The sequence below is a fragment of the Bactrocera neohumeralis genome, unplaced genomic scaffold (assembly GCF_024586455.1).
Source record: "Bactrocera neohumeralis isolate Rockhampton unplaced genomic scaffold, APGP_CSIRO_Bneo_wtdbg2-racon-allhic-juicebox.fasta_v2 cluster09, whole genome shotgun sequence".
NCBI lineage: Eukaryota > Metazoa > Arthropoda > Insecta > Diptera > Tephritidae > Bactrocera > Bactrocera neohumeralis.
In genome coordinates, this window is record NW_026089622.1 from 10,199,159 (window position 1) to 10,225,396 (window position 26,238).

General features: G+C 34.3%; 2 protein-coding genes and 1 pseudogene across 2 annotated transcripts; 1 reads left to right on the top strand and 2 right to left on the bottom strand.

The window, feature by feature from the left end:
* The first annotated feature begins 10,505 nt into the window (after positions 1-10,505).
* On the top strand, positions 10,506-12,377 carry LOC126764604 (uncharacterized). The gene is made up of 5 exons (XM_050482271.1): positions 10,506-10,757; positions 10,821-11,023; positions 11,126-11,279; positions 11,343-11,419; positions 12,342-12,377. Exons 1-5 carry the CDS (start codon positions 10,625-10,627, stop codon positions 12,375-12,377), a joined length of 603 nt encoding a protein of 200 aa, XP_050338228.1. The 5' UTR covers positions 10,506-10,624.
* Positions 12,378-14,198: 1,821 nt separating this feature from the next.
* LOC126764498 (uncharacterized) lies at positions 14,199-15,215 on the bottom strand. Its single transcript, XM_050482205.1, has 4 exons — positions 14,952-15,215; positions 14,686-14,888; positions 14,430-14,583; positions 14,199-14,366 (listed from the first exon to the last, which is right to left on the bottom strand). Exons 1-4 carry the CDS (start codon positions 15,082-15,084, stop codon positions 14,248-14,250), a joined length of 609 nt encoding a protein of 202 aa, XP_050338162.1. The 5' UTR covers positions 15,085-15,215; the 3' UTR covers positions 14,199-14,247.
* Positions 15,216-15,946: 731 nt separating this feature from the next.
* LOC126764789 (small nucleolar RNA U3) lies at positions 15,947-16,149 on the bottom strand (annotated as a pseudogene).
* Between the last annotated feature and the right edge of the window lie 10,089 nt (positions 16,150-26,238).

The following is a 26,238-nucleotide window of genomic DNA, read 5'->3' on the forward strand; positions in this document are numbered from 1 at the left end:
ATTTAAAAGCAATTGCAAGAAGTATCTCGCATGTGCATTTGTCGGATGGCGGGCAGGATTGTTCCTATCGGAAACAAAAAATTCAAAGAGATACATATTTTTTAATAACTCATCATCTAATTAAACTATAAAACATCCAAAAACAAGTGTAGAATTAAAAAAAAAATAAAAATTGAAAAAAAGTGTTTTTTTACCAACAAAATTTTACTTTATAAGTTGTTTAAATATGTTCAAACTTGACTTTTCTTAGTTTTTTTTTAGTTTAAATAGAAGATAATTTAATGCCAAAGATAACAAAGTTCGCCCGAATTCCATACGACGTTTAGGTTATTTTCTATCCTGCCCGCCAATTAAGGAAAATCGTAAAAAAAGTGCATTAAGTGCAAGCGTTAGGAAATAACGCCGAAAGTGTTAATCAAAACATAAAAAACACAAAAATTAGAGTTTTGCATACAGAAAACATAATAAAATAAGAAGTAAGTGCGAAATAAACAACAAAAGAAACAAAAAACAGTCTGTGCAAACTGGCATTGACCGCTACCAACAATATTCACATAATTCATTTGAAAAAAACCAATATAGATGATCAAAAATTCAGTCCTATACTGAAAAAAGCTTTATGGAAATAGTTAAATTTTTGTTAAATAAAAACAAGAACTATTATTCGTATCAACTAAAGAGCTCTAAGGGCATAGTTGTTGTACTTAAGGGTATAGAGTCCGTCGTAGACTATAGTGAAGTCAAAGAAGCAATGTAAGAATGCGGTTTTGGTATTAAAACTGTTGTAAATATATTTAATAGAGACAAAGAACCACAGCCAACGTTTAAAATTGAATTGTTGCTGAACTCTTATCCACTTAAGAAACATGAAACACATCCTATGTACAAGGTGCTTTCCAAAGTAAACAGGACTTTTTGAATCTATCTCTATCGATTATAGAGTGAGAATTTCATGACATTTCATTGATTGGAAGTGAAGTTATTGCGTTTTAAGTGTCAGTATGTTTGTGTTATTGGTGCGAAATGAGCTTCGAACAAAAAGCCAATATTAAATTTTGTGTTAAAATTGCTAAAACTTTGACCGAAACGTTTCAATTGATGAAACAAGTTTATGGCGAAGATTGCCTATCCCGCAGCAGAGTGCACAAGTGGTTTCAACGTTTTCAAAGTAAAGTAAATAAATGACGATCAACATGTGGGCCAATCAAAATCCGTGACCACCGGTAATTCCATCGGAACTGTGCGTGAATTCATCAAAAATTATCCGAAATCATCATTGAAATTCATGGAAAGGGTATTGAACATCTCCAAATCATCGATTTATCGCATTTTGACAGAACATTTGGGCTTATCAAAAGTGTGTGCACGGTTTGTTCCGCACAAATTGACTGACGACCAAAAATTGCTCAGAATCCAACATTCGAAGCACATCATTGTGACCGATTATTTGACCAAAAATCACATTTTAACCATTAACCACTCCCCGTATTCACCTGCTATGGCACCGTGCGACTTCTTCCTTTTCGGAAAAAGCATTTGACTACGAAAAGAAAGCGTTATGCAGACGTAGAGGCCATTCAAAATGCTTGCACCGGCATACTGTCGGCCACACCGGCCAACGAGCTAAAACACTCGTTCGACATGCTTTTGGCCCGTGCAAAAAGCTGTATTGAAGCAGAAGGAGACTATTTTCAATAAAGTAAATTGATTTTGCCGAAAAAATCATTTGTTCTGTTTTTTTTTAGTCCTGTTTACTTAGGAACGCACCCTGTATAATCTGAAATATTTGCTACATCGTAGAGTAACTGTTGAAGAACCACTTAAAAGGAACGGTCTGGTACAATGTACTAACTGCCAAAAATATGGGCTTACTAAATTATATTGCACTCTACGCAGTGTTTGTGTGGTATGTGGTGATTCACATCCCACTTTTAAATGCACCCTTAAAGTGACCATACACGACACACATGTGCGTTCGATCGGTATGTGTGCGCATGCGGTTTACTCGAGTATGGGCTTGTGTGCATACCGATCCATGTTCGCGAAAATGTTTGGATTTTTACGATCGGTGTGCGCACATGTGTGTCGTGTATGGCGCTGTGTGTACACGAAACCTCATTTCTGTCTTGTTGCCGAACAGTGAAGATCGTGGACGAACAATGGCAAGTGTTAAGGGGGAGCCTGATTTAGAGCCTTCAAAAAGTCAATTTTTCAGGACTTTTTTGGGAGGAAAGAAATAATTGATTCAAGCGAAATTTCTAGGCTTTATAGTTATATATTTCAACATCTGTCGGGCGGATGCAGGTCGCAATTTCTATCGGAAACAAAAAATTCAAAGAGATTCATATTTTTTAATAATTTATCTTCTAGTTAAACTAAGAAAATTCCAAACAAAATGTAAAATTTTACAAATTTTTTAAAAATTGAAAAAAGTGGCTTTTGGCCAAAAAAAAGTTTACTTTATGTTGTTTAAAAATATGTTCAAACTTTATTTTTCGTAGTTTGTTTTAATTTAAGTAGAAGATAATTTAATGCCAAAGATAATAAACTTTGCCCCAATTCCATACGACGTTTAGTTTTTTAATACTAATAAGAATCGTAAAAAGGAAAAACCGAGAAATCGCGCTTCAAAGTTTTCGCTTTTTGTCCAAGCGCTAGTTAGCGACGCCGAAGAAAGCCTAAGTAAATTTCACACTTAACCTAAACAAACAATAAAATTCCCGCATTATAAACACAACAGACAGAATTCCGTAACGAAAAACTGATAAGCATAACAAAACTAACTTTGTTCTAACAAGTGATAGCATGATAACAGATAACGAATTACAACAAGGAAGTTGCAAGCAGATAACAGCAGCCGCATTTCATAAGTATAAATAGCTTTAAGATTATAAAATGTAAGTCAGTAAGAAATTATGAATAAAAAAGGTAACACGAAAATAAGTGTACTGCCCAAATAAATATAATCTCTTTTACTCGCGACAAACAACAGTTTGTTAACTGGGGGCTCAACCGTTCTTTTCGTTTGAACTGAACCTGCCATATCCTGATATAAAGGGATAAAACTAAAATCCACGTTCCTGAAGAAGGAAAAAAATAAGTTCCTGGAAAATTGGAAGCAGCACCGATAAATATCGGAATCACGCTGGAATCTCATAAAAATAGACAAAAACTGTTCAATTTGCGTCGTCCCATATTGAACACCAACTTTGAGATGTCTGCACAGGAGATTGCAAATCTCAGGGCTCAAATTGCTGCTTTAACTACATCTCTAACTGAGAACCAACAAAGAGTGGCTACCCTGGAGAACAGTCTGCCATCAAATGTGACAATTACGGATCAGCACGAGAACTGCAAACCAAATATAATCAACGAAATGCAGATTAATCTGGATCTTTTTAAAGCATTGCCAGACTTCACGGGCAATATAAATCAATACAGATCCTGGAGAAAACGCTCGTGGACGCACATGGAAAACATAAAAGAATATGCCACAACCCCGACATTTTATACCGCACTTTCGATATTGCATTCGAAAATTCAAGGAGAAGCAGCCGATATTTTAATCAACCACAACACGAAGTTCTACTCAATCATAAATCGCCTCGACTACACGTATGTGGACCAGAGACCTGAAAAGGATTACGCAAAACAAACTTACACTGGCGGAATTTCATTGCGAAGTTAGCAGGACATTGAATCTTGCTCTAACAAAAATTGAAATGAGAAGCTCAGGTGAACCATCAGAAATGAAAAAGTATGCGAATCAAAAAGCCGTCAGAACGTTTATCCATGGCTTGAACAGCAAGTATACAAGCGGCACCCTCTACAGCCACAATCCAAAGGACTTAGAAACCGCCTACGCCACACAGTGTTGCGAAAACGGAATTTTTTGGAAATCATATTGCCTAAACTGTAATATTAATTGTATCGATGAGAAACTTCTACAGATTGGTCAGAATGAAATCCCAAACAGAATGAGTGAAAAAAAATTTACACCGGAAAAAATTGTTGGGTCAAATTTTCAACAAAAGCCAAAAAAAAAAAGTTCGAAAAATTTACAAAAAAAAATTATTTTAATTCTTCTTTTATTTCTGATAAATACCCTATGATTTGTTTTTTAAATAAAGAATAGGGTGGTCCGAACAATAATTATAAACGTAAAATTTTCATGATTTTTCGATATTTGTTGAAAAACTCTGAAATTTTATATAAAACCAAAATCTATTTAATTTCTTATTTGAAAGGTGGCAATAAAAGCTTTAATTTGATATCGGTTTGAAGTCAATAGCTTCAGTTTTAAGAGAGTTATGCTCATTTTTGTGGAGTGCTAGAATAGATGTAGAATAGATGTGGAATAAAAAAAAATGCATTAAACTGAAAAATTACAAATTATCAGTCTTCTACCAATAAGTTCATTGCTTCCTCTGATAATTTCAGGTGTTTCTTCTCCTTCAGCATTCTCCTACTTGTGATTGCGGGATCAGAATTGGCGAGCAGAAAATGTAATGTCTTCATAATTGTTTTTTCTTGATGTTTTCCTCGCATGGTAAAGCCTTGTGTCTGAAGTCCTTGTTTCCTGCTTCCAATGCTTCTTCTGATAGTTGCCCAATGGGGACCAAAAATGAACGAATTATTTCAGCTCCATGAATAAGAACCTTGTGGACAGTTGGTGGCATATAATGCCACGAATATTTCTTTACATAGAGACCAGCAGTTTCTTTTCCGTACTTAGAGAACTTATCGCAGTCTATCTTATATCCAGAAGTTATAGCTTGAAGAATACTAGAAAACCTACTTATAAGTTCGGTATCTACTCCTGTAGCCAGAGCGGTTTCCTCAGGATCACTAAAGAATTTCCTTGCTGGGTTACCGTCATTAGTTGTTCCACTTCCATGTTTCACAACATCGACAGTTATTTGGAGCTGATCTTTCAGATTTTGTTGAACTTCCTTTCTTCTTTGATCTCTAATAATCTTCTCATCTTCACTGAGCTTAGTTCTTTTTGTTTCCCCTGCCTTGCGCACAGTGATTTGATAAGCAATGTTCAGTAGTCCATAAATGTTATTTTACAATGAAATGTTGATAATCCAAATCTATAAGCTTCCTGATTGGGTGTTCTTTTAACAATTTTGTCCAACTGATTCATTTCACTGGGCTTTGCGTGGCAAATGTAACACGTTGCTGCAGACTTGTTATCTGATAAAGAATTACAGACTTTTCCATCAACCATTGTTTCCTCCAATTTATGTTCTACTTTAAATTGTAATCCGCTTATGTTGATAATCGTTTCGTGTAAGTTAACTCGAATCGCAAACCACCAAAATACCAAGTCAGCATTGTCTGCCTAACATCCGTTTCAGGCAATGCTGAACATTAACACCACCCCAATCCATGACCAACGGCCCGAGTTATGATCCAACGACAAGCAACAACAAACGATACTCACAAGCTACCGTAGCCGTGGCATCCGCTGGAGCAGCACAAATATAGCGCAAACAAGCGACGACTTACACTACACGTAAGTCGGCGTAATCGTGGGATTCGCTGACACTGCATTTGACAAAACATAGCAACGACAGCGACAACAGCAGCGACGACGGCAGCGGCAGTGAGGACGGCTTAGGCTTAGACTTAAGAGTAAGAATGTTTTAGAGTTTAGTTCTGATCGAGCCTGAATAAAGCGCACTAGTGCCTACAAATAATTTGTATACTATTTATTTGTTCTTTCATGAGATCGTCCAGTTGTTTTGTATACTCTGCAGTCCCCTTAGCATATTCAAACTTGATTGGTCTGCAATATCTGGTTAATGATGCCGTTGGATTCTCCCATACTTGTTCTTTATTGTATGAAAGAACTAAAGGAACCATAGATATAGTGAACAAGCTACTATCAGTTGCTGTATTGTCAGTAAAGTTTTGTTTATACTGGCTATGTCCTGAAGATCCACCCATACCCCATTTGCTAATCAATAACATTAATTTCTCTGCATATGCGTGAAGGTGGTCAATTGATTGGGATTCCAGAATTCTATTCGCGGTGTGATCCAAAAGAGATTGTAGTTTGACTGAAGCAGACTTTTCAGTTACCTCGGCATCCTCTGGATAACATTTCTTTTTCTCCTCTAAAAGTTTTCTGTAACTAGGAAAGTAATTGTATTTTTCATGATATTCTTTTAACTTTTGCCACTGATAGACGCTGAGTTTCATGTGCATGGAGAAAGCCAAAGCTGCCTTTATATCCCCTCCTTCCTCTTTTCTCAATTCTTCAGCTGTGTATTTAAGTAAATCTGCAGAAACCTCTTCTGTTTCCATTAGTTCCATACTTCTATTCTTCTTTGTTTTCTCACAGCATAATGTAAATACCTTAGGTTCCTGTTTTCGTTTTGAAGTAGTTGGATGATTTCCAACTTCAATATAGCCTTCTTGAATCCAGTCCGTAGCTCCAAGCCGTTCATACATCCTGTTAAACTCTTGAAGACGTGTATTGTACTTATTGACAAACTTTTACAATTTATCTTTAATGTTTGGAAATATTAAACTACTTTTCACTCCATGCTCATGATCAAGCAATTCCAAAACATCCTCCACGTTTCTAGTTTTACTCTGTTGCATCAACTCATGCAGTTCCTGATAGGAAATTTTAATGTATTCCATAATTCTTGACTGTCAAAATTATAATTATATTTTCTGATGTAATATTCGAACCATTAAACACTTATATGAAAAACGCAACAGAAAGCAATTAAATGTAGTAAATGAAGGGAAACCACAAAATAAAAACAATACAAATAAGCGCGCAATAACGGATTATTTTACCCACCTCTTCTTTCTTTCTTTTACCCACCTACTAAGACGTAAAAACAAAGGGGGAGAAAGATAGAGCGAAAGAGAGAGAATAAAATAGTAAAACAACAGAGAGAGAGAAAGGTACTACCACAAGCTAAAATAAAACACTATATAAAGACGGACACACATGCGGACTAATTAGTGACAAAAAAGAAAAGATGGCGATTAGCCAAAACCGGTCTGAAAATAATAAAAATTTCACGCGGGATGACGGAAAGTCACCCGAAAGCCAATATGATTAAATTATTCAATAACTTTTTAGATATTGCTTACCTAACCCAAATTTAAAGGAAAAATGGACCTTTAGTCGGGTTTTCGCTCTAAAAAAGGTGCATATGAAAATGTCTCAAACAACATTCCTTTGTTTTACAGAAGATACTTGTCCGAAGGCAGATTTTTTTTCCGAATCAAAATATCTGTCACCAAAATCAAATGAGATCATTTTGAATACAGCCCTGAAATCCCCTCTTTTCGTGAAAATTTTGTATATTTGACTTCTAAAATCAATTAAAAATCAACGGGCCAACATAAAAATAAGCTTTATGTGTTTTTTGTTTACTTGGAATGTCTGTGACAAAATTGCATCATTAAAAACACTGAAAAAAATAATCGGAGAAAAGTTACTTTTCCACTAGCCGCAACACAGTGCGCCATTGCAAGTACGATATACCACGACAACGAGAAATTGCAATTCGATTTTCCTCATTACGATGACTACAGGAAATACAATATGCCACATCAACACCTTCAAAACAGAAGACATCATGAAGAAACACGTGCACCCAAGCATCAACATCAACCCTTTCAAAACAGAAGATACCGCGGTGATTAGCGAAGATATAGACCAAACGTGCAAGTGCAATATACACAGAGTGCACCCACCCAGGTGCCAACCAATGGACGTAGATTCCTCACGGCAATACAGAAGACGCACCAACTTCAACGCTGCACCTTTACAAAACAGCTATAACCGTCAAATGCAAGGATTACCTCCAAATAACCCAATTCGACATTTTTTGAAACTGATGCATGAGAAGAATTTCATATGCTTCTGGGCGAACAGGGACTCAGAACAGTTAAAGCAGAGATTAATCTTTTCGAGTATAAGCTCAGTTATAAATATAGGGCCAAGAAAGAAAGAAAAATGTTGCAAAAAATTAATTATACAGTAAGCAATGAAAAATATAGATCTGAAATTGAAAAAATAATGCAACAAAATGAAGGTACTAACTCAATATTACCATTTACTACCACTGTACAATCCACAATTAGGACTAAATCCGAAGATCCTACCTGGACAAAACAATATCCGTACCCTATATCTGATAATGATTTTGTTAACAAAGAAATATTTAAACTTTTAGAAAGTGAAAAAATCAAACCTAGTAAATCTTCGTACAATTTACCCATTTGGACAGTTGCTAAAAAAGGAACCGACGAACAAAGGAAACATAAACGCAGAATGGTCGTTGACTTTCAAAAGCTAAACGCTCAAACTATTACAGATAGATACCCCATACCTGATGTATATATATATGATAGCTATGACTATACAAAATCTTGGTAATGCAAAAATATTTACAACTTTAGATTTGGAATCTGGATTTCACCAGATTCTTATCAAAGAATCTGACAGAGAGAAAACAGCTTTTAGTGTAAATGGAACCAAATATAAATTTCTTCGCATGCCTTTTGGACTGAGAAATGCTCCGTCAATTTTTCAAAGGTGTATCGATGATATCCTGAGACCATATATTGGCAAATTTGCGTATGTTTAAATAGACGATGTTCTCATTTACTCTTCTTTTCCAGAAGAGCATGTCGAGCACATACGCATTATTATAAATGCACTTCATCAAGCTAACATGAAGATGTCCAATGAAAAGTCACACTTCTTTAAAGACTCAGTAGAATATTTGGGGAACATAATTAAAGACAATAAAATCACCGCCGATCCCTATAAAAGATTTTCCCCACTCTTACTTCACTCAAGGAGCTTAGATCTTTTCTAGGTCTCGCAAACTATTATCGAAAATTCATAAAAAGTGTTGCAGCCATTGTTAAACCACTTGCCACGTTTCTCAAAGGAGACAACGGTAAAATATCAAAAAATCAAAGCGCAAAAATTAAAACCACATTAGATGAACCTGCAACAGCAGCATTAAGTAGAATAAAAGAAGAACTTCAAGCTCAGGTTGAACTTTTCCAACCAAATTTCAGCAAACCCTTTGAATTGACCACAGACGCTAGTAACTTTGCAATAGGGGCTGTATTATCACAAAATAAAAAACAAATATTATTTATTTCACGAACACTTAGTCAAATCGAACAGAATTACTCTACAAATGAGAAAGAGTTACTCGCAATTGTGTGGTCCTTACAGAAACTCCGAAATTACGTATATGGCATAGCAGACTTAACTATGTATATACACCGATCATCAATCTTTAATTTTTGCCATATCAGAAAAAAACCCCAATATAAAATTAAAAAGATGGAAAAATGTCAACGAAGAACATGGTGCTAAAATCACTTACAAACCTGGACATCAGAACGTTGTTACGGATGCACTTTCCCGCCAACAAATTAATAGCACATCTAATTCTGATAATTCCCAACATTCAGCACAAAGCTCCCCTATACAAAAAATCAAACGTGTAAAACAACCATTAAATTGCTTTAAAAATCAAATTATCATAAAACAATCAAATGGGAACCACGCCAAAATATCATCGCAAAATATTTTTTAATGCGGTAGACATACACTTTTCTTTAACACTGAAACTGAGCTATTGGACATATTAAAAAATGTAATCAAACCAAAAGTAGTAAACGCTATAAAAATAGGCGAACAATTATTATTTTACGTCGAAAATGACATTATCAATACATTTCCCAATGCCTCTATCGTTCTAACTCAACACATGGTTGACGACATAACCGACATAGAACAACAAAAACAAATCATAAATAACACACATAGACGTGCAGACAGAAACTACAAAAATAATGCACAGGAAATTTCCCTAAAATATTACTGGCCAAACATACGTAACGCTTGTAAAAAAGAAGTACAAGACTGTGAAATCTGTCTCACAAACAAATACGAACGCCGACCAAACAAACAACCAATTGGTTCCGCACCAACGCCAAACAAAGTAGGCGAATACATACACTTAGACTTATTCTACATGAGCGATAATACCCCTGTAGTTCGGCTGGTGTCAAGCGATTACCAGAGCGCGAATTCTACTAGCGATTTCATGCATTACCGCTAGTTAGTCTTTTCGCTAATGATTTGTAATGTAACGAGGCATCGAATCTGAAAAAACCCACCCCTAAAAAGCGAAACTCAATGCGTATATGAAATTGCAATAACAACAATGTGCGAGCAGATCAAAATTCAACATAAATTTAGTGTCCCGTACTATTCCTGCAGAAATTCGCAGGAATTGTAGTTCGATCGATCGCTCAGTCTGCCGTTGTCATTTTTACACTAAATTGTTTAGATCTTGAGTGTCAATTGTAGTTGAAGAGCAGTCGAAAAAGGTCAATAAAGAACAGACATTCCTTAAATAAAAATAATTTATTTTAGTGTTGTTAGTGAAAAAATGAAAGTCGAATAAAAAATAAAAAAAGTGAAGTGTAAAGTAATTTATAAGGTATACATTAATACCATAATAATCAATCAATATAATATTAACGTTAAAAAATTTTGAAAGTGAAATAAAACAAATAATAATAAAGAAGTTATAATAATAAAAAATAAAAACAAATGAAGGTAGCTAAGAAAATTGTAGGTAGGAGACCGAACCCAAAACGAATTAAAAAGACTTGCTACAATCAAGTATATACAGAAAAGGCATGTAAATGCGAAGATAAGGAAGCTTTAAAGGCTTTCTTCGAAGGTAAAGTATAAGCTGCCAACAAGTATATTCCTCTTTTCATTCATATATATTTTTTATTTCTAGAACTGATGGAAAGAAAAATGAGCCAAATTTCTGCACAGTACCAAGAGCTCCTAGAAGAAGTAGCGCAACAGAAAGTCCTCATTCAGGAGCTTCTGAAAGAACGCACCGACGACTCATCGATAATGAGAGAATTTCCAATTAAAAACAAAACAGATTTGGGCCGAATTAATGAAAATATAGAAGTTCGCGGAAAGAAGAACTACGTAAGTAATATTTTTTCTTTCGATTTCCTTATTTTAAATACGTTTCAGTAAATTTCGATTTTTTTTTTATTTTTACCGTTTCAACCCTTTACTTTCCTGCAGATCAAATGTATGACTCAAATTCTCCAGGGTTCTGGAGTGGTGAAAAACCTGAAGAATATTATAACAGACGAATTGGCCATGCAGTACAATATTAATGGAGTGTTGGGCAAAGATTCGCTCAAAGGCTTTACAAATTTTTTCGACGCCCTTATTGGTAAGAACAGGACAAGCTTTTTAATTAAAACAGTTAATAACAAATATATTTTAATTATTTTAGAGTCCATTCCTACCGGGATAGACGCTGGATCGCCAGAAAATCAACTGCGCCAAGCCCTTCAGCGTCAAAAAAAACGCGTAATAAAAAAAAATCATTTGGTAAATGAAAAAAAAAAATGATTAATAAATAACAATATAATGTAAGATAGTACATATTTTAAAACTACTAAGTAAGAAAATAAATTAAAAAATACATATGTATAATTGAATTTAATAAATCTATTGCTTTGAATTTCATAAAAATTTCTTTTTTTTCCTAAAATTGAACCAGTAGAATCGCTAGCGAGTTAGAATTAATGAAATCGCTAACGATTTTGAATCAGTCAAACCAGCTGTAATTTCGAATTAACGAAATCACTAACGATTTGGAATCAGTCAAATCACTAGCCATTTTGAATTAAGGAAAACGCTAGCGATTCTGTATTAGCGATTCACTTACGATTTTGGAACTAGTCATTTCACCAATGACTGGTAATGCAGCGTCGCACCGCTCGATTACCCTCGTAGGACATTGCAATGTAAAAATCGTTAGTTAAATAACATTGCGAGTAATCGGGCTGGAACTGGTTCTAATGATTAGGAATTAGTCATATCGTTAGCTCTTCCCCGATGGTACCGAACTACAGGGAAGTTAGCACCCCATACATTCAAAAAGTAGGTATCATATGATGCATTAATATCATATGATACAAAGTAATATAATATGACACCAATAAATCGCTGAGAGTGCGACACGTGTAGTGGCAACCTGTGGGAAGCGCTGCGTCAGCGAAGTGCCAACCTGAGGGAAGCGCAGCGTCAGCAAACTCCATACCCGTTGCAGCGGCAAACGTAGGTTTAGAGTTAAGCGTAAATAATTGTAAAACTCAGTTCTTGCACAGAATTCAATGAAGGAGCAGCTCCCAAATAAAGGGGCATTGCTCCCAAAAAAAGGAGCATAGCTCCCGGGAAACATTTTTTTTATTAAAAGTAACTAAACGTTTTTTAACTTATACATTAGCTCAACGGAAAAATACTAAAAATTTTGCTACTTTAGACAAATAGCTTCAAGGAAAGATACATACAAATACGTCGACGAGATTCTTTCACAAATATACCCAAACGCAAAATTTTTAATGACTGATAACGATCTATCGTTTACAAGCATATGTGCACAACAAATTTACAAACGATTACAAATAACGCACACAAAAACGCCAGAGTTCCATTCTACTACAAACGGACAAGTTGAGCGTACGCACAGTACAATTATCGAAATCGCGAAAGGTTTAGCTAACCAGAATAATTCAGCACCGGAAGACCAAATTTTTGAAGCTGTTCGGCAGTTTCCATACATTCCGTTACCAACGAGAAACCCGAGGACGTGTTTTATAATCAAAGGGGGTATCCCGACATCCAAGAACGAATACAACAAAACCAGGAAAGAGTCTTGCGTCATCATAATCGCAATCGAAAGCAGCTGAACTATAATCCAGGTGACGTAATATTTTCCAGGACGCACAGTCGTAATAAGAGCGTAAGAAAATACGCGAAGCACGTTGTAAAAAAAGAAAACGGAAAGACTGTAATGACTAATAAAGGACGGATTATCCATAAGGATAACATAAGAGTAAAGGCATGTACGGAATAATTTTCTTTTTACTTTTCCTTATCGCATTATGCGACAATATAATAGATTTAAGTAAAAAAAATATGTTCTCGTAGAAACTGACCCCGTATACATACATATACATATAAAAATAGTTCCTTTCTATATCATATTTCAAATTTATCAAAAATACTTGCGCTCTATGAAGATGTAATGAGATCTTCTTATAATTTAGAAAAATTTAAAAAAACAGCCCGAAACAAAAATATTAATTAATAAAATAGAAACATTAAAAATCAACTTATGCCAAGTATCTACAGGCCCAAAAGATCTCTTAACCTTCTTGGTTCTGTACTTAAATTTATAACTGGTACACCAGATCATGACGACCTTATCGAAATAAAAACTTCAAATAATATGCTAATAAAAAATAACAACAAGCAAAAGAGCAATAATTCACAGTTTGAAAGAATTCATGAAACATTCTTGATCCTAAAGCAATAAATGAGAATTTAATAATAGGAGAAATTTATAACGAATAACAAACAATAACTAATACTATTAAAAAAGGTGCGTGGAGTCCCTACGCGCGGATGAAGTTATACTTCTTAGTGATATTCCAAGAAATGCATATCATTTTGTATGAAAGAAAAGTAGAAAACTTAAATTCACATTTTATAAATTTATTATAATTTATTATCTCCCCGAGCATGTCTTTGCCAACAAGTCGTCTTTTCGCGACGATGGCAAAAGCTAAAAATCATAAATTGCACAACTTTCTGGTGCTTCTCGCAAAAATCTGCGTCGCTACCCTGTAGTTCGGTACCATCGGGGAAGAGCTAACGATATGACTAATTCCTAATCATTAGAACCAGTTCCAGCCCGATTACTCGCAATGTTATTTAACTAACGATTTTTACATTGCAATGTCCTACGAGGGTAATCGAGCGGTGCGACGCTGCATTACCAGTCATTGGTGAAATGACTAGTTCCAAAATCGTAAGTGAATCGCTAATACAGAATCGCTAGCGTTTTCCTTAATTCAAAATGGCTAGTGATTTGACTGATTCCAAATCGTTAGTGATTTCGTTAATTCGAAATTACAGCTGGTTTGACTGATTCAAAATCGTTAGCGATTTCATTAATTCTTACTCGCTAGCGATTCTACTGGTTCAATTTTAGGAAAAAAAAGAAATTTTTATGAAATTCAAAGCAATAGATTTATTAAATTCAATTATACATATGTATTTTTTAATTTATTTTCTTACTTAGTAGTTTTAAAATATGTACTATCTTACATTATATTGTTATTTATTAATCATTTTTTTTCTTCATTTACCAAATGATTTTTTTTTATTACGCGTTTTTTTTGACGCTGAAGGGCTTGGCGCAGTTGATTTTCTGGCGATCCAGCGTCTATCCCGGTAGGAATGGACTCTAAAATAATTAAAATATATTTGTTATTAACTGTTTTAATTAAAAAGCTTGTCCTGTTCTTACCAATAAGGGCGTCGAAAAAATTTGTAAAGCCTTTGAGCGAATCTTTGCCCAACACTCCATTAATATTGTACTGCATGGCCAATTCGTCTGTTATAATATTCTTCAGGTTTTTCACCACTCCAGAACCCTGGAGAATTTGAGTCATACATTTGATCTGCAGGAAAGTAAAGGGTTGAAACGGTAAAAATAAAAAAAAAATCGAAATTTACTGAAACGTATTTAAAATAAGGAAATCGAAAGAAAAAATATTACTTACGTAGTTCTTCTTTCCGCGAACTTCTATATTTTCATTAATTCGGCCCAAATCTGTTTTGTTTTTAATTGGAAATTCTCTCATTATCGATGAGTCGTCGGTGCGTTCTTTCAGAAGCTCCTGAATGAGGACTTTCTGTTGCGCTACTTCTTCTAGGAGCTCTTGGTATTGTGCAGAAATTTGGCTCATTTTTCTTTCCATCAGTTCTAGAAATAAAAAATATATATGAATGAAAAGAGGAATATACTTGTTGGCAGCTTATACTTTACCTTCGAAGAAAGCCTTTAAAGCTTCCTTATCTTCGCATTTACATGCCTTTTCTGTATATACTTGATTGTAGCAAGTCTTTTTAATTCGTTTTGGGTTCGGTCTCCTACCTACAATTTTCTTAGCTACCTTCATTTGTTTTTATTTTTTATTATTATAACTTCTTTATTATTATTTGTTTTATTTCACTTTCAAAATTTTTTAACGTTAATATTATATTGATTGATTATTATGGTATTAATGTATACCTTATAAATTACTTTACACTTCACTTTTTTATTTTTTTATTCGACTTTCATTTTTTCACTAACAACACTAAAATAAATTATTTTTATTTAAGGAATGTCTGTTCTTTATTGACCTTTTTCGACTGCTCTTCAACTACAATTGACACTCAAGATCTAAACAATTTAGTGTAAAAATGACAACGGCAGACTGAGCGATCGATCGAACTACAATTCCTGCGAATTTCTGCAGGAATAGTACGGGACACTAAATTTATGTTGAATTTTGATCTGCTCGCACATTGTTGTTATTGCAATTTCATATACGCATTGAGTTTCGCTTTTTAGGGGTGGGTTTTTTCAGATTCGATGCCTCGTTACATTACAAATCATTAGCGAAAAGACTAACTAGCGGTAATGCATGAAATCGCTAGTAGAATTCGCGCTCTGGTAATCGCTTGACACCAGCCGAACTACAGGGTATGTATTCACGATCATACGTATACATACATATATATTTACACATGTTTGTAGGCGAAGCTGCCACAGCGGCAAGGGGTGACAATCGGCGGCCATTACTTTACTGATGCCATAGAAATTCCATTGCTACGAATATGGAAATGACAACGAAATAATGCAAATATGCATATTTCTAAAGGTCATTAATTTCTTTTAAGAAATGAAAGGAATGAATGATCCTGAGAAGTATTGCCTTAACTTTTCAACGGCCAACGTTGAGCATTTCAACCAAAAGGAATTTATTCATTAAAATCACCACTCAGAAGTCGTTTTATCCGTTGTAAGCGAACGATTTTCGAAGAAACATCATTTCTAATATGCCACAAGACAAAATTAGAAATGAACTTCTTAAACCTCACGCTGTCAGATAAAACGATATACTTCGTCATCGCGGGTCGATTTCCAAAAAATGTAAATGAAGACTAACTACAGAAATAATCCTGTAAAGTATAACCTTAATTTTTCAACGGCCAACGCAGGGTATTTCAACAAAAGGTCACATAAAATAGTTGAGAATTCGCAGAAATGAAAGACAAAGGAAAGAAAATGCAGTATAACTTCAATAATGAACAAGCACACAAAAATACATATGCGCAGCATGAGCAAGAAAAGAGATAACAATCGGCGATCCATTGTATATTTCTTTCATACATAACCAAACCATAATTAGGACAACGCAATTCAAGTGTCAATGGTGGTGTTGGTGGTAAGCGCTTCAAAAGTTACGACGAGCACGTAGGAGGTTCATAGGTTCGAATCCCAACAGAATTTATTTTTAATTGAATATGTGATCTTATTTTATAATAACTCAAAATAATAAATATATGTATAAAAGATTTACCTAAACATTATGATGATATTTTCATGATTCATACGCAATGTACGAATGTAAGCAATTTCGTTTTGCCGTCGGCATTTCAATTTCTCATTCTTCAATTTTTGCTTTCAACCAAGAAATCGCTTGTATGTATGTATGTACGTATGTACATATGTGCAATATATGCCTTTGCGTTTTGCCGTCGGCATTTCCATATTGACATGCAAAAGCAATTATGTATGTATTTCATTGTTTCGTTTTGGCCCAATTTTGTATATTAAGCCAAGTGTCAATAATTGCGCCAAAATCAAATATATTATATATTCATATATAAACATGTTTTAAACTTTACATAAAATTGAAGTGTCAATAATTGCGCCAATTTTCATAAAGTTGGAAATTTTGCGCGAATAAGACGTGTGCGGGTTAAGTAATGAATTTTACTTATATTAATTAATTTGAAAGTGCCGAAAAATGCGAAACGAAATTTCAATAAATTTAAGTAAATTTACATGTATTTTCATTTATATTTAATTGCCAATAAATTTTTGAAAAATTATTTGCCCTAGTTGTCCATTTTTTTATTTTCTCACACATTTCAGCCGATTTTTGTATAGAAATTTGACCGGCGTAGAAGCAAAATGCGAAACAATCATACATACATATGTACATTATGTCGTTTGCACATTTGTCTGTATATTTGCGAAAGCAAATGTTCTACAAAAGCATATTTCTATACTTAAACAAAATTGTTAGAACCATCGTATGTTTCTTATGTACATGCATAACCAAACCATACTTAAGTCAGCGCAACCTACATAAGTGCCAATGGTGGTGTTGGTGGTTCAAATGTCATAATTTTTTGTTTATAATAACCCAAATTGGAAAGTAATGAATAAATGCCACTGAATTAACAAAACTATGAATTAATTACTGTTTTATAATGCTACAAATTGATATTTTTGAGATCAAATATTTTAATAAAAATACCGTAAAATTATTGAATAAAACAGCGTATACCATACAAAATAAAATAGTGTATCAGATACATCATACAAATTCATTAAAAAATAAAATGGCCTATATGGAGGACTTGCGCTTTGAATAAACATAATTGTGGTCTTAAAGGATGCGTAGAATGAAAAACCTTGTTAAATTTAAAGATAAGAAACGGTATAATGTACTCATCGAAAAATCCACTATGAAAAACTTTTATTTACCGCGAAATTGAGGTTTTAATAGACATCTGATTTGACAAAAACTTTAAACTCGATTTTCTCAAAACCCAAAAAAAGTTATACGCTATTGTTATATTGAGGGGACGATTTATTCATATATACTTATATGTACATATATTTGCATACATTGCCAAACAAATAATGCACAAGCATACAAACATACATATGCGTACACATATGAATATGTCACCAACAATCGGCGATCCATTGTATATTTCTTTCATGCATAACCAAACCATAATTAGGACAATGCAATTCAAGTGTCAATGGTGGTCTAGGTGGTAAGCGTTTCAAAAATTACGATGAGCACGTAGGAGGTACGTAGGTTCGAATCCCAACGGAATTGATTTTTTAGTTGAATATGTCACCAACCAAAAATTGAAACATTGTTCTACAAAAACAACAACAGCATAAGCATGGCAACAATGTGTTGTTGGTAGAAAAGCTGAGCTGTGCCGAAAGAAACGAACGAACAAACGATCGCCGATTGTCACCGCTTCGCTTGCTGCTCGAACATCTTCGCAGACAAGGTTGCGTAGATTCATATTGAGCAAGGGGTTGCGTAGATTCATATTGAAGCGCTGAACACATAGAGCGCGACAGACTGCAAACTACATCTGTCAAATATTAAAATACACACGTTCTTATGGACACTGTTATTTTGACAGCTGCACAACTACACCACTGCAGGCCGACAGTTGTCGTTCTCGCTAACTTCAATATCCTCCTATATTTACCAACGACAGTAGAGTTGATAGTAGAATGGAAGATAGAAAGAGGAGGTAGAGGGTGATGCCACTAATATGTAAAATGTAAAATTATTCACAGCTCTAACAAACTTGACGTTATTTTACAAATAAAAGCATAAAATAGCTCTATTATAGCTCTATTGTATCATTTGTAATAACAATTGATAATTTAAAACAGAAATATTTACCTATTTACTTGTTTTTTGCATAAAAAATTTCATTTTGAACAAAATATTAAAATTTCATTGAAGTGAAAGGAATTAGTATGGCCACAACGAAAATGTGTACATACAAAATGGACAACTGCGTTGTTTTGTGTGCATGCCGGCCATTGTGTTGTTGTTGCTTCTCAAAATGTACACGTAGTAAGATGCACAACGACGTTTTCAGTTCACTGTCGTACTGCTGCAGTCTGTCGCAGTCATTGTGTTCACCACTTGAGCAAGGTTGCGTAGATTCATATTGAGCAAGGTTGCGCAACGTGAATCTATCGCAACCTTTTCCGAACTCGTATAAGAAGTATAACTTCAATAAAAAAAATAACATAAAAATTTTTATTCTGCCACACTTAATTTGAATGATTTGCATGAATTAATAAACCATGAGGAGTTGGATCTTCCACTAATCAATATATTGGAATATTCTGATACCCATATTTGATATTTAGAACAGGCTATAATTACAATTTACAAATACCCAATACTCGAAACTAAATGTAGATTAGCCTTAGCCCTTAGCTCATAAGCATGGTAAAATTAATTTAGATCCTAAGTTAACAAAATGCAATAATTATCAAAGCGTTTCAAATTGTAAGAATTTTTTCAGTATGTTTGTAAATCAGAACATTCTGATAATTGTACTATCAAAATATTAAACGATAAATCAGCACAATGTAAAACAATTCATAATAAAAAAAAATAACGCTCCACTCCAAATCATAAAAAACGGTCACATCTTGATAGATTATGAGCATTCTTGAAATAATATGCCTATATCTGATCGATGAGTTATTTGAGATCGAAATGAGCCGTTTACAATAACAGCAATTAGCAGCAAGGTAGCGAGGACGCTTTATCTTAAGAAGGAGGGGAGTTAGCGACGCCGAAGATAGCCTAAGTAAATTTCACACTTAACCTAAACAAACAATAAAATTCCCGCATTATAAACACAACAGACAGAATTCCGTAACGAAAAACTGATAAGCATAACAAAACTATCTTTGTTCTAACAAGTGATAACATGATCACAAATATCGAATTACAACAAAGAAGTTGCAAGCAGATAACAGCAGCCGCATTTCATAAGTATAAATAGCACTAAGATTATAAAATGTAGTCAGTAAGAAATTATGAATAAAAAAGCAACACGAAAATAAGTGTACTGCCCAAATAAATATAATCTCTTTTACTCGCGACAAACAACAGTTTGTTAACTCGCTCATATATCTGTCAGAAGTTCGGTCACTATTTCCCTTCTAGCTTCGATAATATTTCGAATTCCCATCTATAACTTTGGGGACATATTTTTAGATAATTTTAAAGAGATCTAAGCAAAAAAAAAAATCGATTGTTTGAAGCTTCTAAAGCAGGCTCCACCTGAATAAAGAGTTCGTATCAGAATTTATTGATCTTATAAAAAATGAAGTGGCAATTTGGCAAACGAAAAATGATAAATATAAAAATAAAATTGAGAAAAATAAAAGTTGGAATAACTTATTAACGAAATACCAAGAAATAGATAAAAGTGCTACACTAGAAATAAATTCAAAGAAATGTTCCGCTTGCCTGTCGCACATGTTAACTGTGTGAAGAACGAACGCAAAATGGATTTGTGTCTCGAGTATGGGCGAAACGAATTCACACAGATCGAACGCACATGTATGTCGTATGTGGTCCCTTTTAGGAAAGACGAAGTAAAAAAAAAATGCAGCAATTGTGAAGGAAATCACACTGCTAACTACAGGGATAATCCTGTATATAAAGAATTTAAATCGAAGTTGTCACAGAGCATTCAAGCACGTCGTAACCAATTGTTAGAAACACCCCGTAATGAAATTATAGCAACCTCAGATGTGAAAGCTTTGCAAATGTGGTGAAAGGCAATACTGTACAAATGCAACTGCCGCAAAATCCTCTAAATGGAGGTATTGAAAGTATGATTATAAATCTTACACAAGCTTACTAAATATCTGTATATGGAATGCTAACGGTGTTAACCAACATAAATTAGAGATTATCAGATTTCTGTCTGAAAAGAATATATGTAGATGTAATGCTTATATCCGAAACTCATCTATATACATTATATAAAACAAAGACGGGTTTGTTCGAACACTTATAACTCGAGATCTGCTGAACCAATTTTCATGGTTATTGATTCGTTGGATGTGTCTCCGCCCCAAATAGCAGAATACATATTAAAAACAATGAAAACTCGATATGTGTAATGAATACTTAATCTTCTTATATATACTTTTTTTCATATAAACTTTTTTTCAATTTTTGTTTGTTTTGTTTTTTAATATTTTGATTTGTAAATTATTTGAATCGTTCAATTTCGGTCGCTTGCTTTTTTATTCCGGCTATTTAAAAGAAAAACTTTTGAAAATTATTCATTGAAAACTTTATGTGTGTTGCAGATTGAAGCTTGTTACGAAGCCACGAAGAGGTCGCCGTAATATCGGTCGGCGTTCTTTTTGCCATCAACGTTTGGCAGCCCAACAAGGCAAGGCAAGAAGTATTCCCAAATTGCGATGGCATACATACGTGTGGAATTATGGATCGCGGTCATTCAGCAAGCGATCGCCACGATATCACAGCACGACTTTTCAAACAACAGTTACGATGTTTCATGGACTTTATCTTGGAGTAATGTTGGTATATGTGGTGCTGTTAGATGCTAGATGTACTATGTTTAGTGACAACAGAGAGGTTTGTCGCACGTACACATTCTTCTTTGGATGGTGGATGGTGGTTACACCAGATCAAATTGAAGAAATCATTTCTGCGGAAATTCCTGACGCATAGAAAGATTCAGTATTATAAGAAGTGATAAAAATCAATATGCTACATGGACCTTGCGGACACCACAATCCCACTTCGGTTTGTAAGTCTGACAATAAATTCACGAAACACTATCCACGTGCTTTTCATTCAGAAACACAAACTAGAAATGATGGATATCCAATGTATCAGCGTCGCTCACCAGATGACAATGGAAGTCATTGAAGTTAACAACACATCGAAGTCGACAACATATGGATCGTACCATATTCGCCACTGTTGTCTAATTCACATTCAAAAGTCATGTCAATGTTGCGTATTGCAGTTTGGTGTAATCGATAAAATACGTTTGTAAATACGCCACCAAAGGAAGCAACATGGCGGTTACTGGTCTTGAACGATACGGTCGATACGTGAACTGCAATAAAGCGCTTTGTATGATATTTACTTTTGCGATTCATGAACGTTTTCCGACTGTTCTGCGTCTCGCAGTTTATTTGGAGAATGACCAAATAGTCTATATCAACACAGAGAATACAGTACAGACAGGGGAACAGTGGCGTAGCTACAACTTCAGGCGCCCGGGGCCAATGATGTTCTGCCGCCCCCCTTTATCTACCTACCAACAAGTTTCATGAGGTGGTTCGAACAAAAGTTAATTTTTACAAAATATCTTCGATATTAAGTATATAAAATTTAGGAACTAGAAGCCACGCATATTCTGAAGTTACAAAATTATAATACGGATTTTGTGGAAATTGATAGAAAATTTACAAGACTTCTTATTAAAAGCCATAGAAAAAAACCATTTTCGCCCTATATTTGTACACTTTTGACACAATTTGCAGGAATTTTTGCCCGAATTGGAGTTTTTAAATACCATTTTTGAAAATTTGGAGAAATAAAAGTATTTGTTACATTTAAAGTATAGTGAGTTAGAGTAGTCTACTCTAACTTGCGAATCTCTCAATAGAATGTGAAACTGCTTCAACTTTAAATTACAATGATATGATATGTGATTTTGCAGCGATTAAAGCTAGAAAAGTGCATCTTTAAGTTCAATCACTATTTTTAAGAACGATATGAGCCAAAAAATATAAGACAAATTCAAAGACTGAAGAGTATTCGAGTAAAAATTAATATTTTTCATTGTTATTCAGATTATTATATTGTGAGTGTACAACTCTTTATCTTTTATAAAAAATTTTGTAAAAAAAATTTGTTGAAGTATTTTTCTGAATATTAAAAAACAGCGAAGATCATTTTGCCGTTTGTTTTTTTGGGATTTTGAAAGTTTTTCTGGATTTTGAAAATATTTTTATCAGAAAGCTGAGATTTTTTTACATAAAATTGGATAACTGCAAAATTTTTTTCACTCAATTTTGAGGTCGTTAAAAAATAAAAGAAATATAAATTTTTTTGTTTGATCTCAATTTGAATTGCACGCCAAAAAACAATGGAGCAACTTTGACCACTAAAAAGTTTACAGATATTCTTATTTTGGTCTATATTATGATATTCTAAAGTTTCGTCAAAATCGGAGAACCACGGGTACAAAACCATGTCGCCAATTGATGGAATGGCCCATATACAGCAAATCTTCCAACAGTTAATAATATATTGGCTTCAACTTTTGCGGATGATACAGCTTTAGTGAACCGTAACAAATGCCACATTATAACATCAAAAATATTAGCGGAGCACTTAAGTTCTGTCGAAGAATGGCTAGCCAACTGGCGTATAAATGTGAATGAACAAAAGTGTAAGCATGTTACGTTCTCGCTAAGACCAGAAATGTGCCCGGCAATGAAAATGAACAATATATTAGTACCCCAAGTGAATGAAGTAACATATCTTGGTATTCACCTGGATAGAAGACTTATGTGGAGAAAATATATAGCGAGTAAAATAACTTCCATGAAGATAAGAGCTGCAATTTTAAATTGGCTTTTTAATAAAACCTCCAAACTTAGCCTAGACAATAAAGTTTTTTTTTTATATAATGCGGTCATAAAGCCGATTTGGATGTATGGCATTCAACTGTGGGATCCGACCTGTGCAACTAATATTGATATAATACAAAGGTTCCAATCAAAATTGCTTAGGAAAATCACGTGTTCACCATGGTACATGCGTAATGAAAATATCCATAACGATCTTGTTATTCCCATGATAAAGAAAGAAGAAGAGGACAGTAGAATTAAATATATATTTAAACTCCGAGATCACCCAAACCCTTAGGCCAGTGTTTCCCAAAGTGGGCTATAACGCCCCCTTGTGGGCGCTGCGGGTGTCAAGGGGGCGGTAAGAGACCCAGAAAGAGAATGGGGGCGTTGTGTAGAGGCCTGGGGGGTTATTTGTAATTTTATTTAGCTAGGAGGCCTCTTAGGCAACGACTACATGAGCTCTCGACTCTCAATAACAACTTGTGAACATCAACTAATATGAATGAAAAGATTGCTCAAACTCGGTTCTATATTTCTCTCCGCATAGTTCATATATCTGTCCTATTTTATTGAATATAGAAAAAATGAAAATTATGTCAATCGGTCGCTCCGTTTCATAACGGGGCATCTCGACAGGATAGAATTTATAGAATACTAACTGTCAAACGTATTGCTATTGCCATTGCCAAATCTGTATGTGGGCATTTGCTATCATAATATAATCATTTGCGCAAAGGTGTAGGGTAGGTAGGTTCGAGCTGATGTAGCGAATGCTTTGGGCTCTTGAATAATTTATTTTATTACTTGCGAAATGACGTCGAGTAGGTAGCTGATTTAACGCACGTTTTGAGCTTTTGAACTCCTTAAATCTTTTATGTGGAAAATAAAAAAAGGATCTTTATCCTTTCTTACAAATGTATATCTGGGGAAAATAAAAAAGGATAAATATCCTTTTTTTTACAAATGTATTTCTGGGAAAAATAAGATAATAAGAAAAGGAGAAAGATCCTTTTTTTACAAATGTATTTCTAGGAAAAATAAGAATTCATATGTTTGGACTACTATATAATATAATATCCTATAAAATCATATAATAATTGTGCAAGTGTAGCAAAATTATTTTCGGCGGCTGCTAAGCAAGTTGACGACGGACTTCGAGCTTCGTACAATATCTCTTTGTTAATTGCTCAAATAGGAAAACCACATAACATCGGAGAAGAGTTAATACTGCCAGCAATAAATGAAGTAATAACTACCGTGCTTCATAAGCCGGCCGCAGATATTATCCGAAAAATTCCTTTGAGTAATAATTCTGTGCAAAGACGAATTGATGAAATGGCTGAAAACATTGAAAAATCATTGTACGATCACCTGAGGTCAAGTCAATTTTCAATTCAGCTGGATGAGTCCACTTTACCAACTAATGAAGCATTGTTGTTGTCTTACGTGAGCTTTATTAAAGATGAGAAAATATGTTAAGAACTATTATTTGATAGAAATTTAGAGACCGATACAAAAGGCGAAACCATATTCAATATATTGGAAAAGTTTTGCGATGAGAAAGAAATTCCTTTGAAAAATATTATTTCAGTTGCTACGGATGGCGCTCCGACAAGAATCTCCAACTGCAAGGCGATAAACTAAATTTATTTAAAACAAAAAACGTCGTTGCTGCTTTCGCAGCCAAAATGCTTCTACACAAAAAGAATCTGGGCAGACGTGAGTTTCACAATTTTCCGAATTTATCAGTATCATGCAGTAACGACGAATTGTTTGCCTACTGCCAACATTTGGAAAACCTCCATATTGACTTGACCGAACGATACCAGGACATTTTGAACTTGGAAATACCAGACTGGATGTTGGATCCGTTTTCAAATGTCAACACAGCAATGTCACCTCAGCTGGAAGAAGAACTTATAGAATTGACAACAAACGAGGAAATAAAAATCAAGTTCAAAAATGATTACCAAGAATTTTGGCTACAAAAACCGATCTCGCAATTGTACCCTGGATTGTGGTCAATCGTTCAACGATTCTTGATAGCATTCCCATCGTCATATTTGTGTGAACGTGGATTTGGTGCTGTGACAACACTGCTTACTAAAAATAGAAATCGTTTGCTTATTACCGAACGTGGCGACTTGCGACTGTTCTTGAGTAAATTGGAACCTGATATTAATAAAATTATTAAACAGCACCAGATTCATCCTTTACATTAGTTTTTATATATAGATCGATTATTTTAGTTTTATTTTTAATACTATAAAGTTGTGTTTCAATAATCATTCTTATTGGCAGGTGGAGCCCGTAAGAGTTAACTTGAGACCTAAGCGCCGTTGTATGTTACCTACTGCGCTTAGGTTTCAAGTTGCTGGTTATAGTAAAAGTTTCGTTTAGAATTCTCCGTTAATATACATATATAGGTCACAATAATTAATTTGAAGTTATAGTGGTTTTTAAATAGGTGAAAAAATGGGGGCGCTAAAAAAACATTTATTCTCAAAGTGGACGGTAGACAAAATAAGTTTGGGAACAACTGCCTTAGGCTAATGCTTTGATACAATCCTGCGATCAAATACGCCTTAAAAGAAGAGATATGACTGCGTACTAAAGAACAACGTTTCACCAAAACAGCTCAATCACTTGCATGAGATTTTAAGATTTTATTCTTAGGCTTTTAATACACAAAGCAGAAATAAAGAAATATTATAAAAAAAAAAATTAGTTGGGCACTTCTTAAGTATGGACTGTGAAACCGGGCATGAGAGTCGTTTTCGACGGCTCAGCACCG

Bases quoted from the DNA above. Each gene is read 5' to 3' on its own strand.
- LOC126764604 (XM_050482271.1), top strand. From the start codon at position 10,625: ATGAAGGTAGCTAAGAAAATTGTAGGTAGGAGACCGAACCCAAAACGA. The intron at 10,758-10,820 runs GTAAAGTATAAG...TTTTATTTCTAG, and splicing joins TTTAAAGGCTTTCTTCGAAG to AACTGATGGAAAGAAAAATG. The intron at 11,024-11,125 runs GTAAGTAATATT...ACTTTCCTGCAG, and splicing joins TTCGCGGAAAGAAGAACTAC to ATCAAATGTATGACTCAAAT.
- LOC126764498 (XM_050482205.1), bottom strand. From the start codon at position 15,084: ATGAAGGTAGCTAAGAAAATTGTAGGTAGGAGACCGAACCCAAAACGA. The intron at 14,889-14,951 runs GTAAAGTATAAG...TTTTATTTCTAG, and splicing joins TTTAAAGGCTTTCTTCGAAG to AACTGATGGAAAGAAAAATG. The intron at 14,584-14,685 runs GTAAGTAATATT...ACTTTCCTGCAG, and splicing joins TTCGCGGAAAGAAGAACTAC to ATCAAATGTATGACTCAAAT.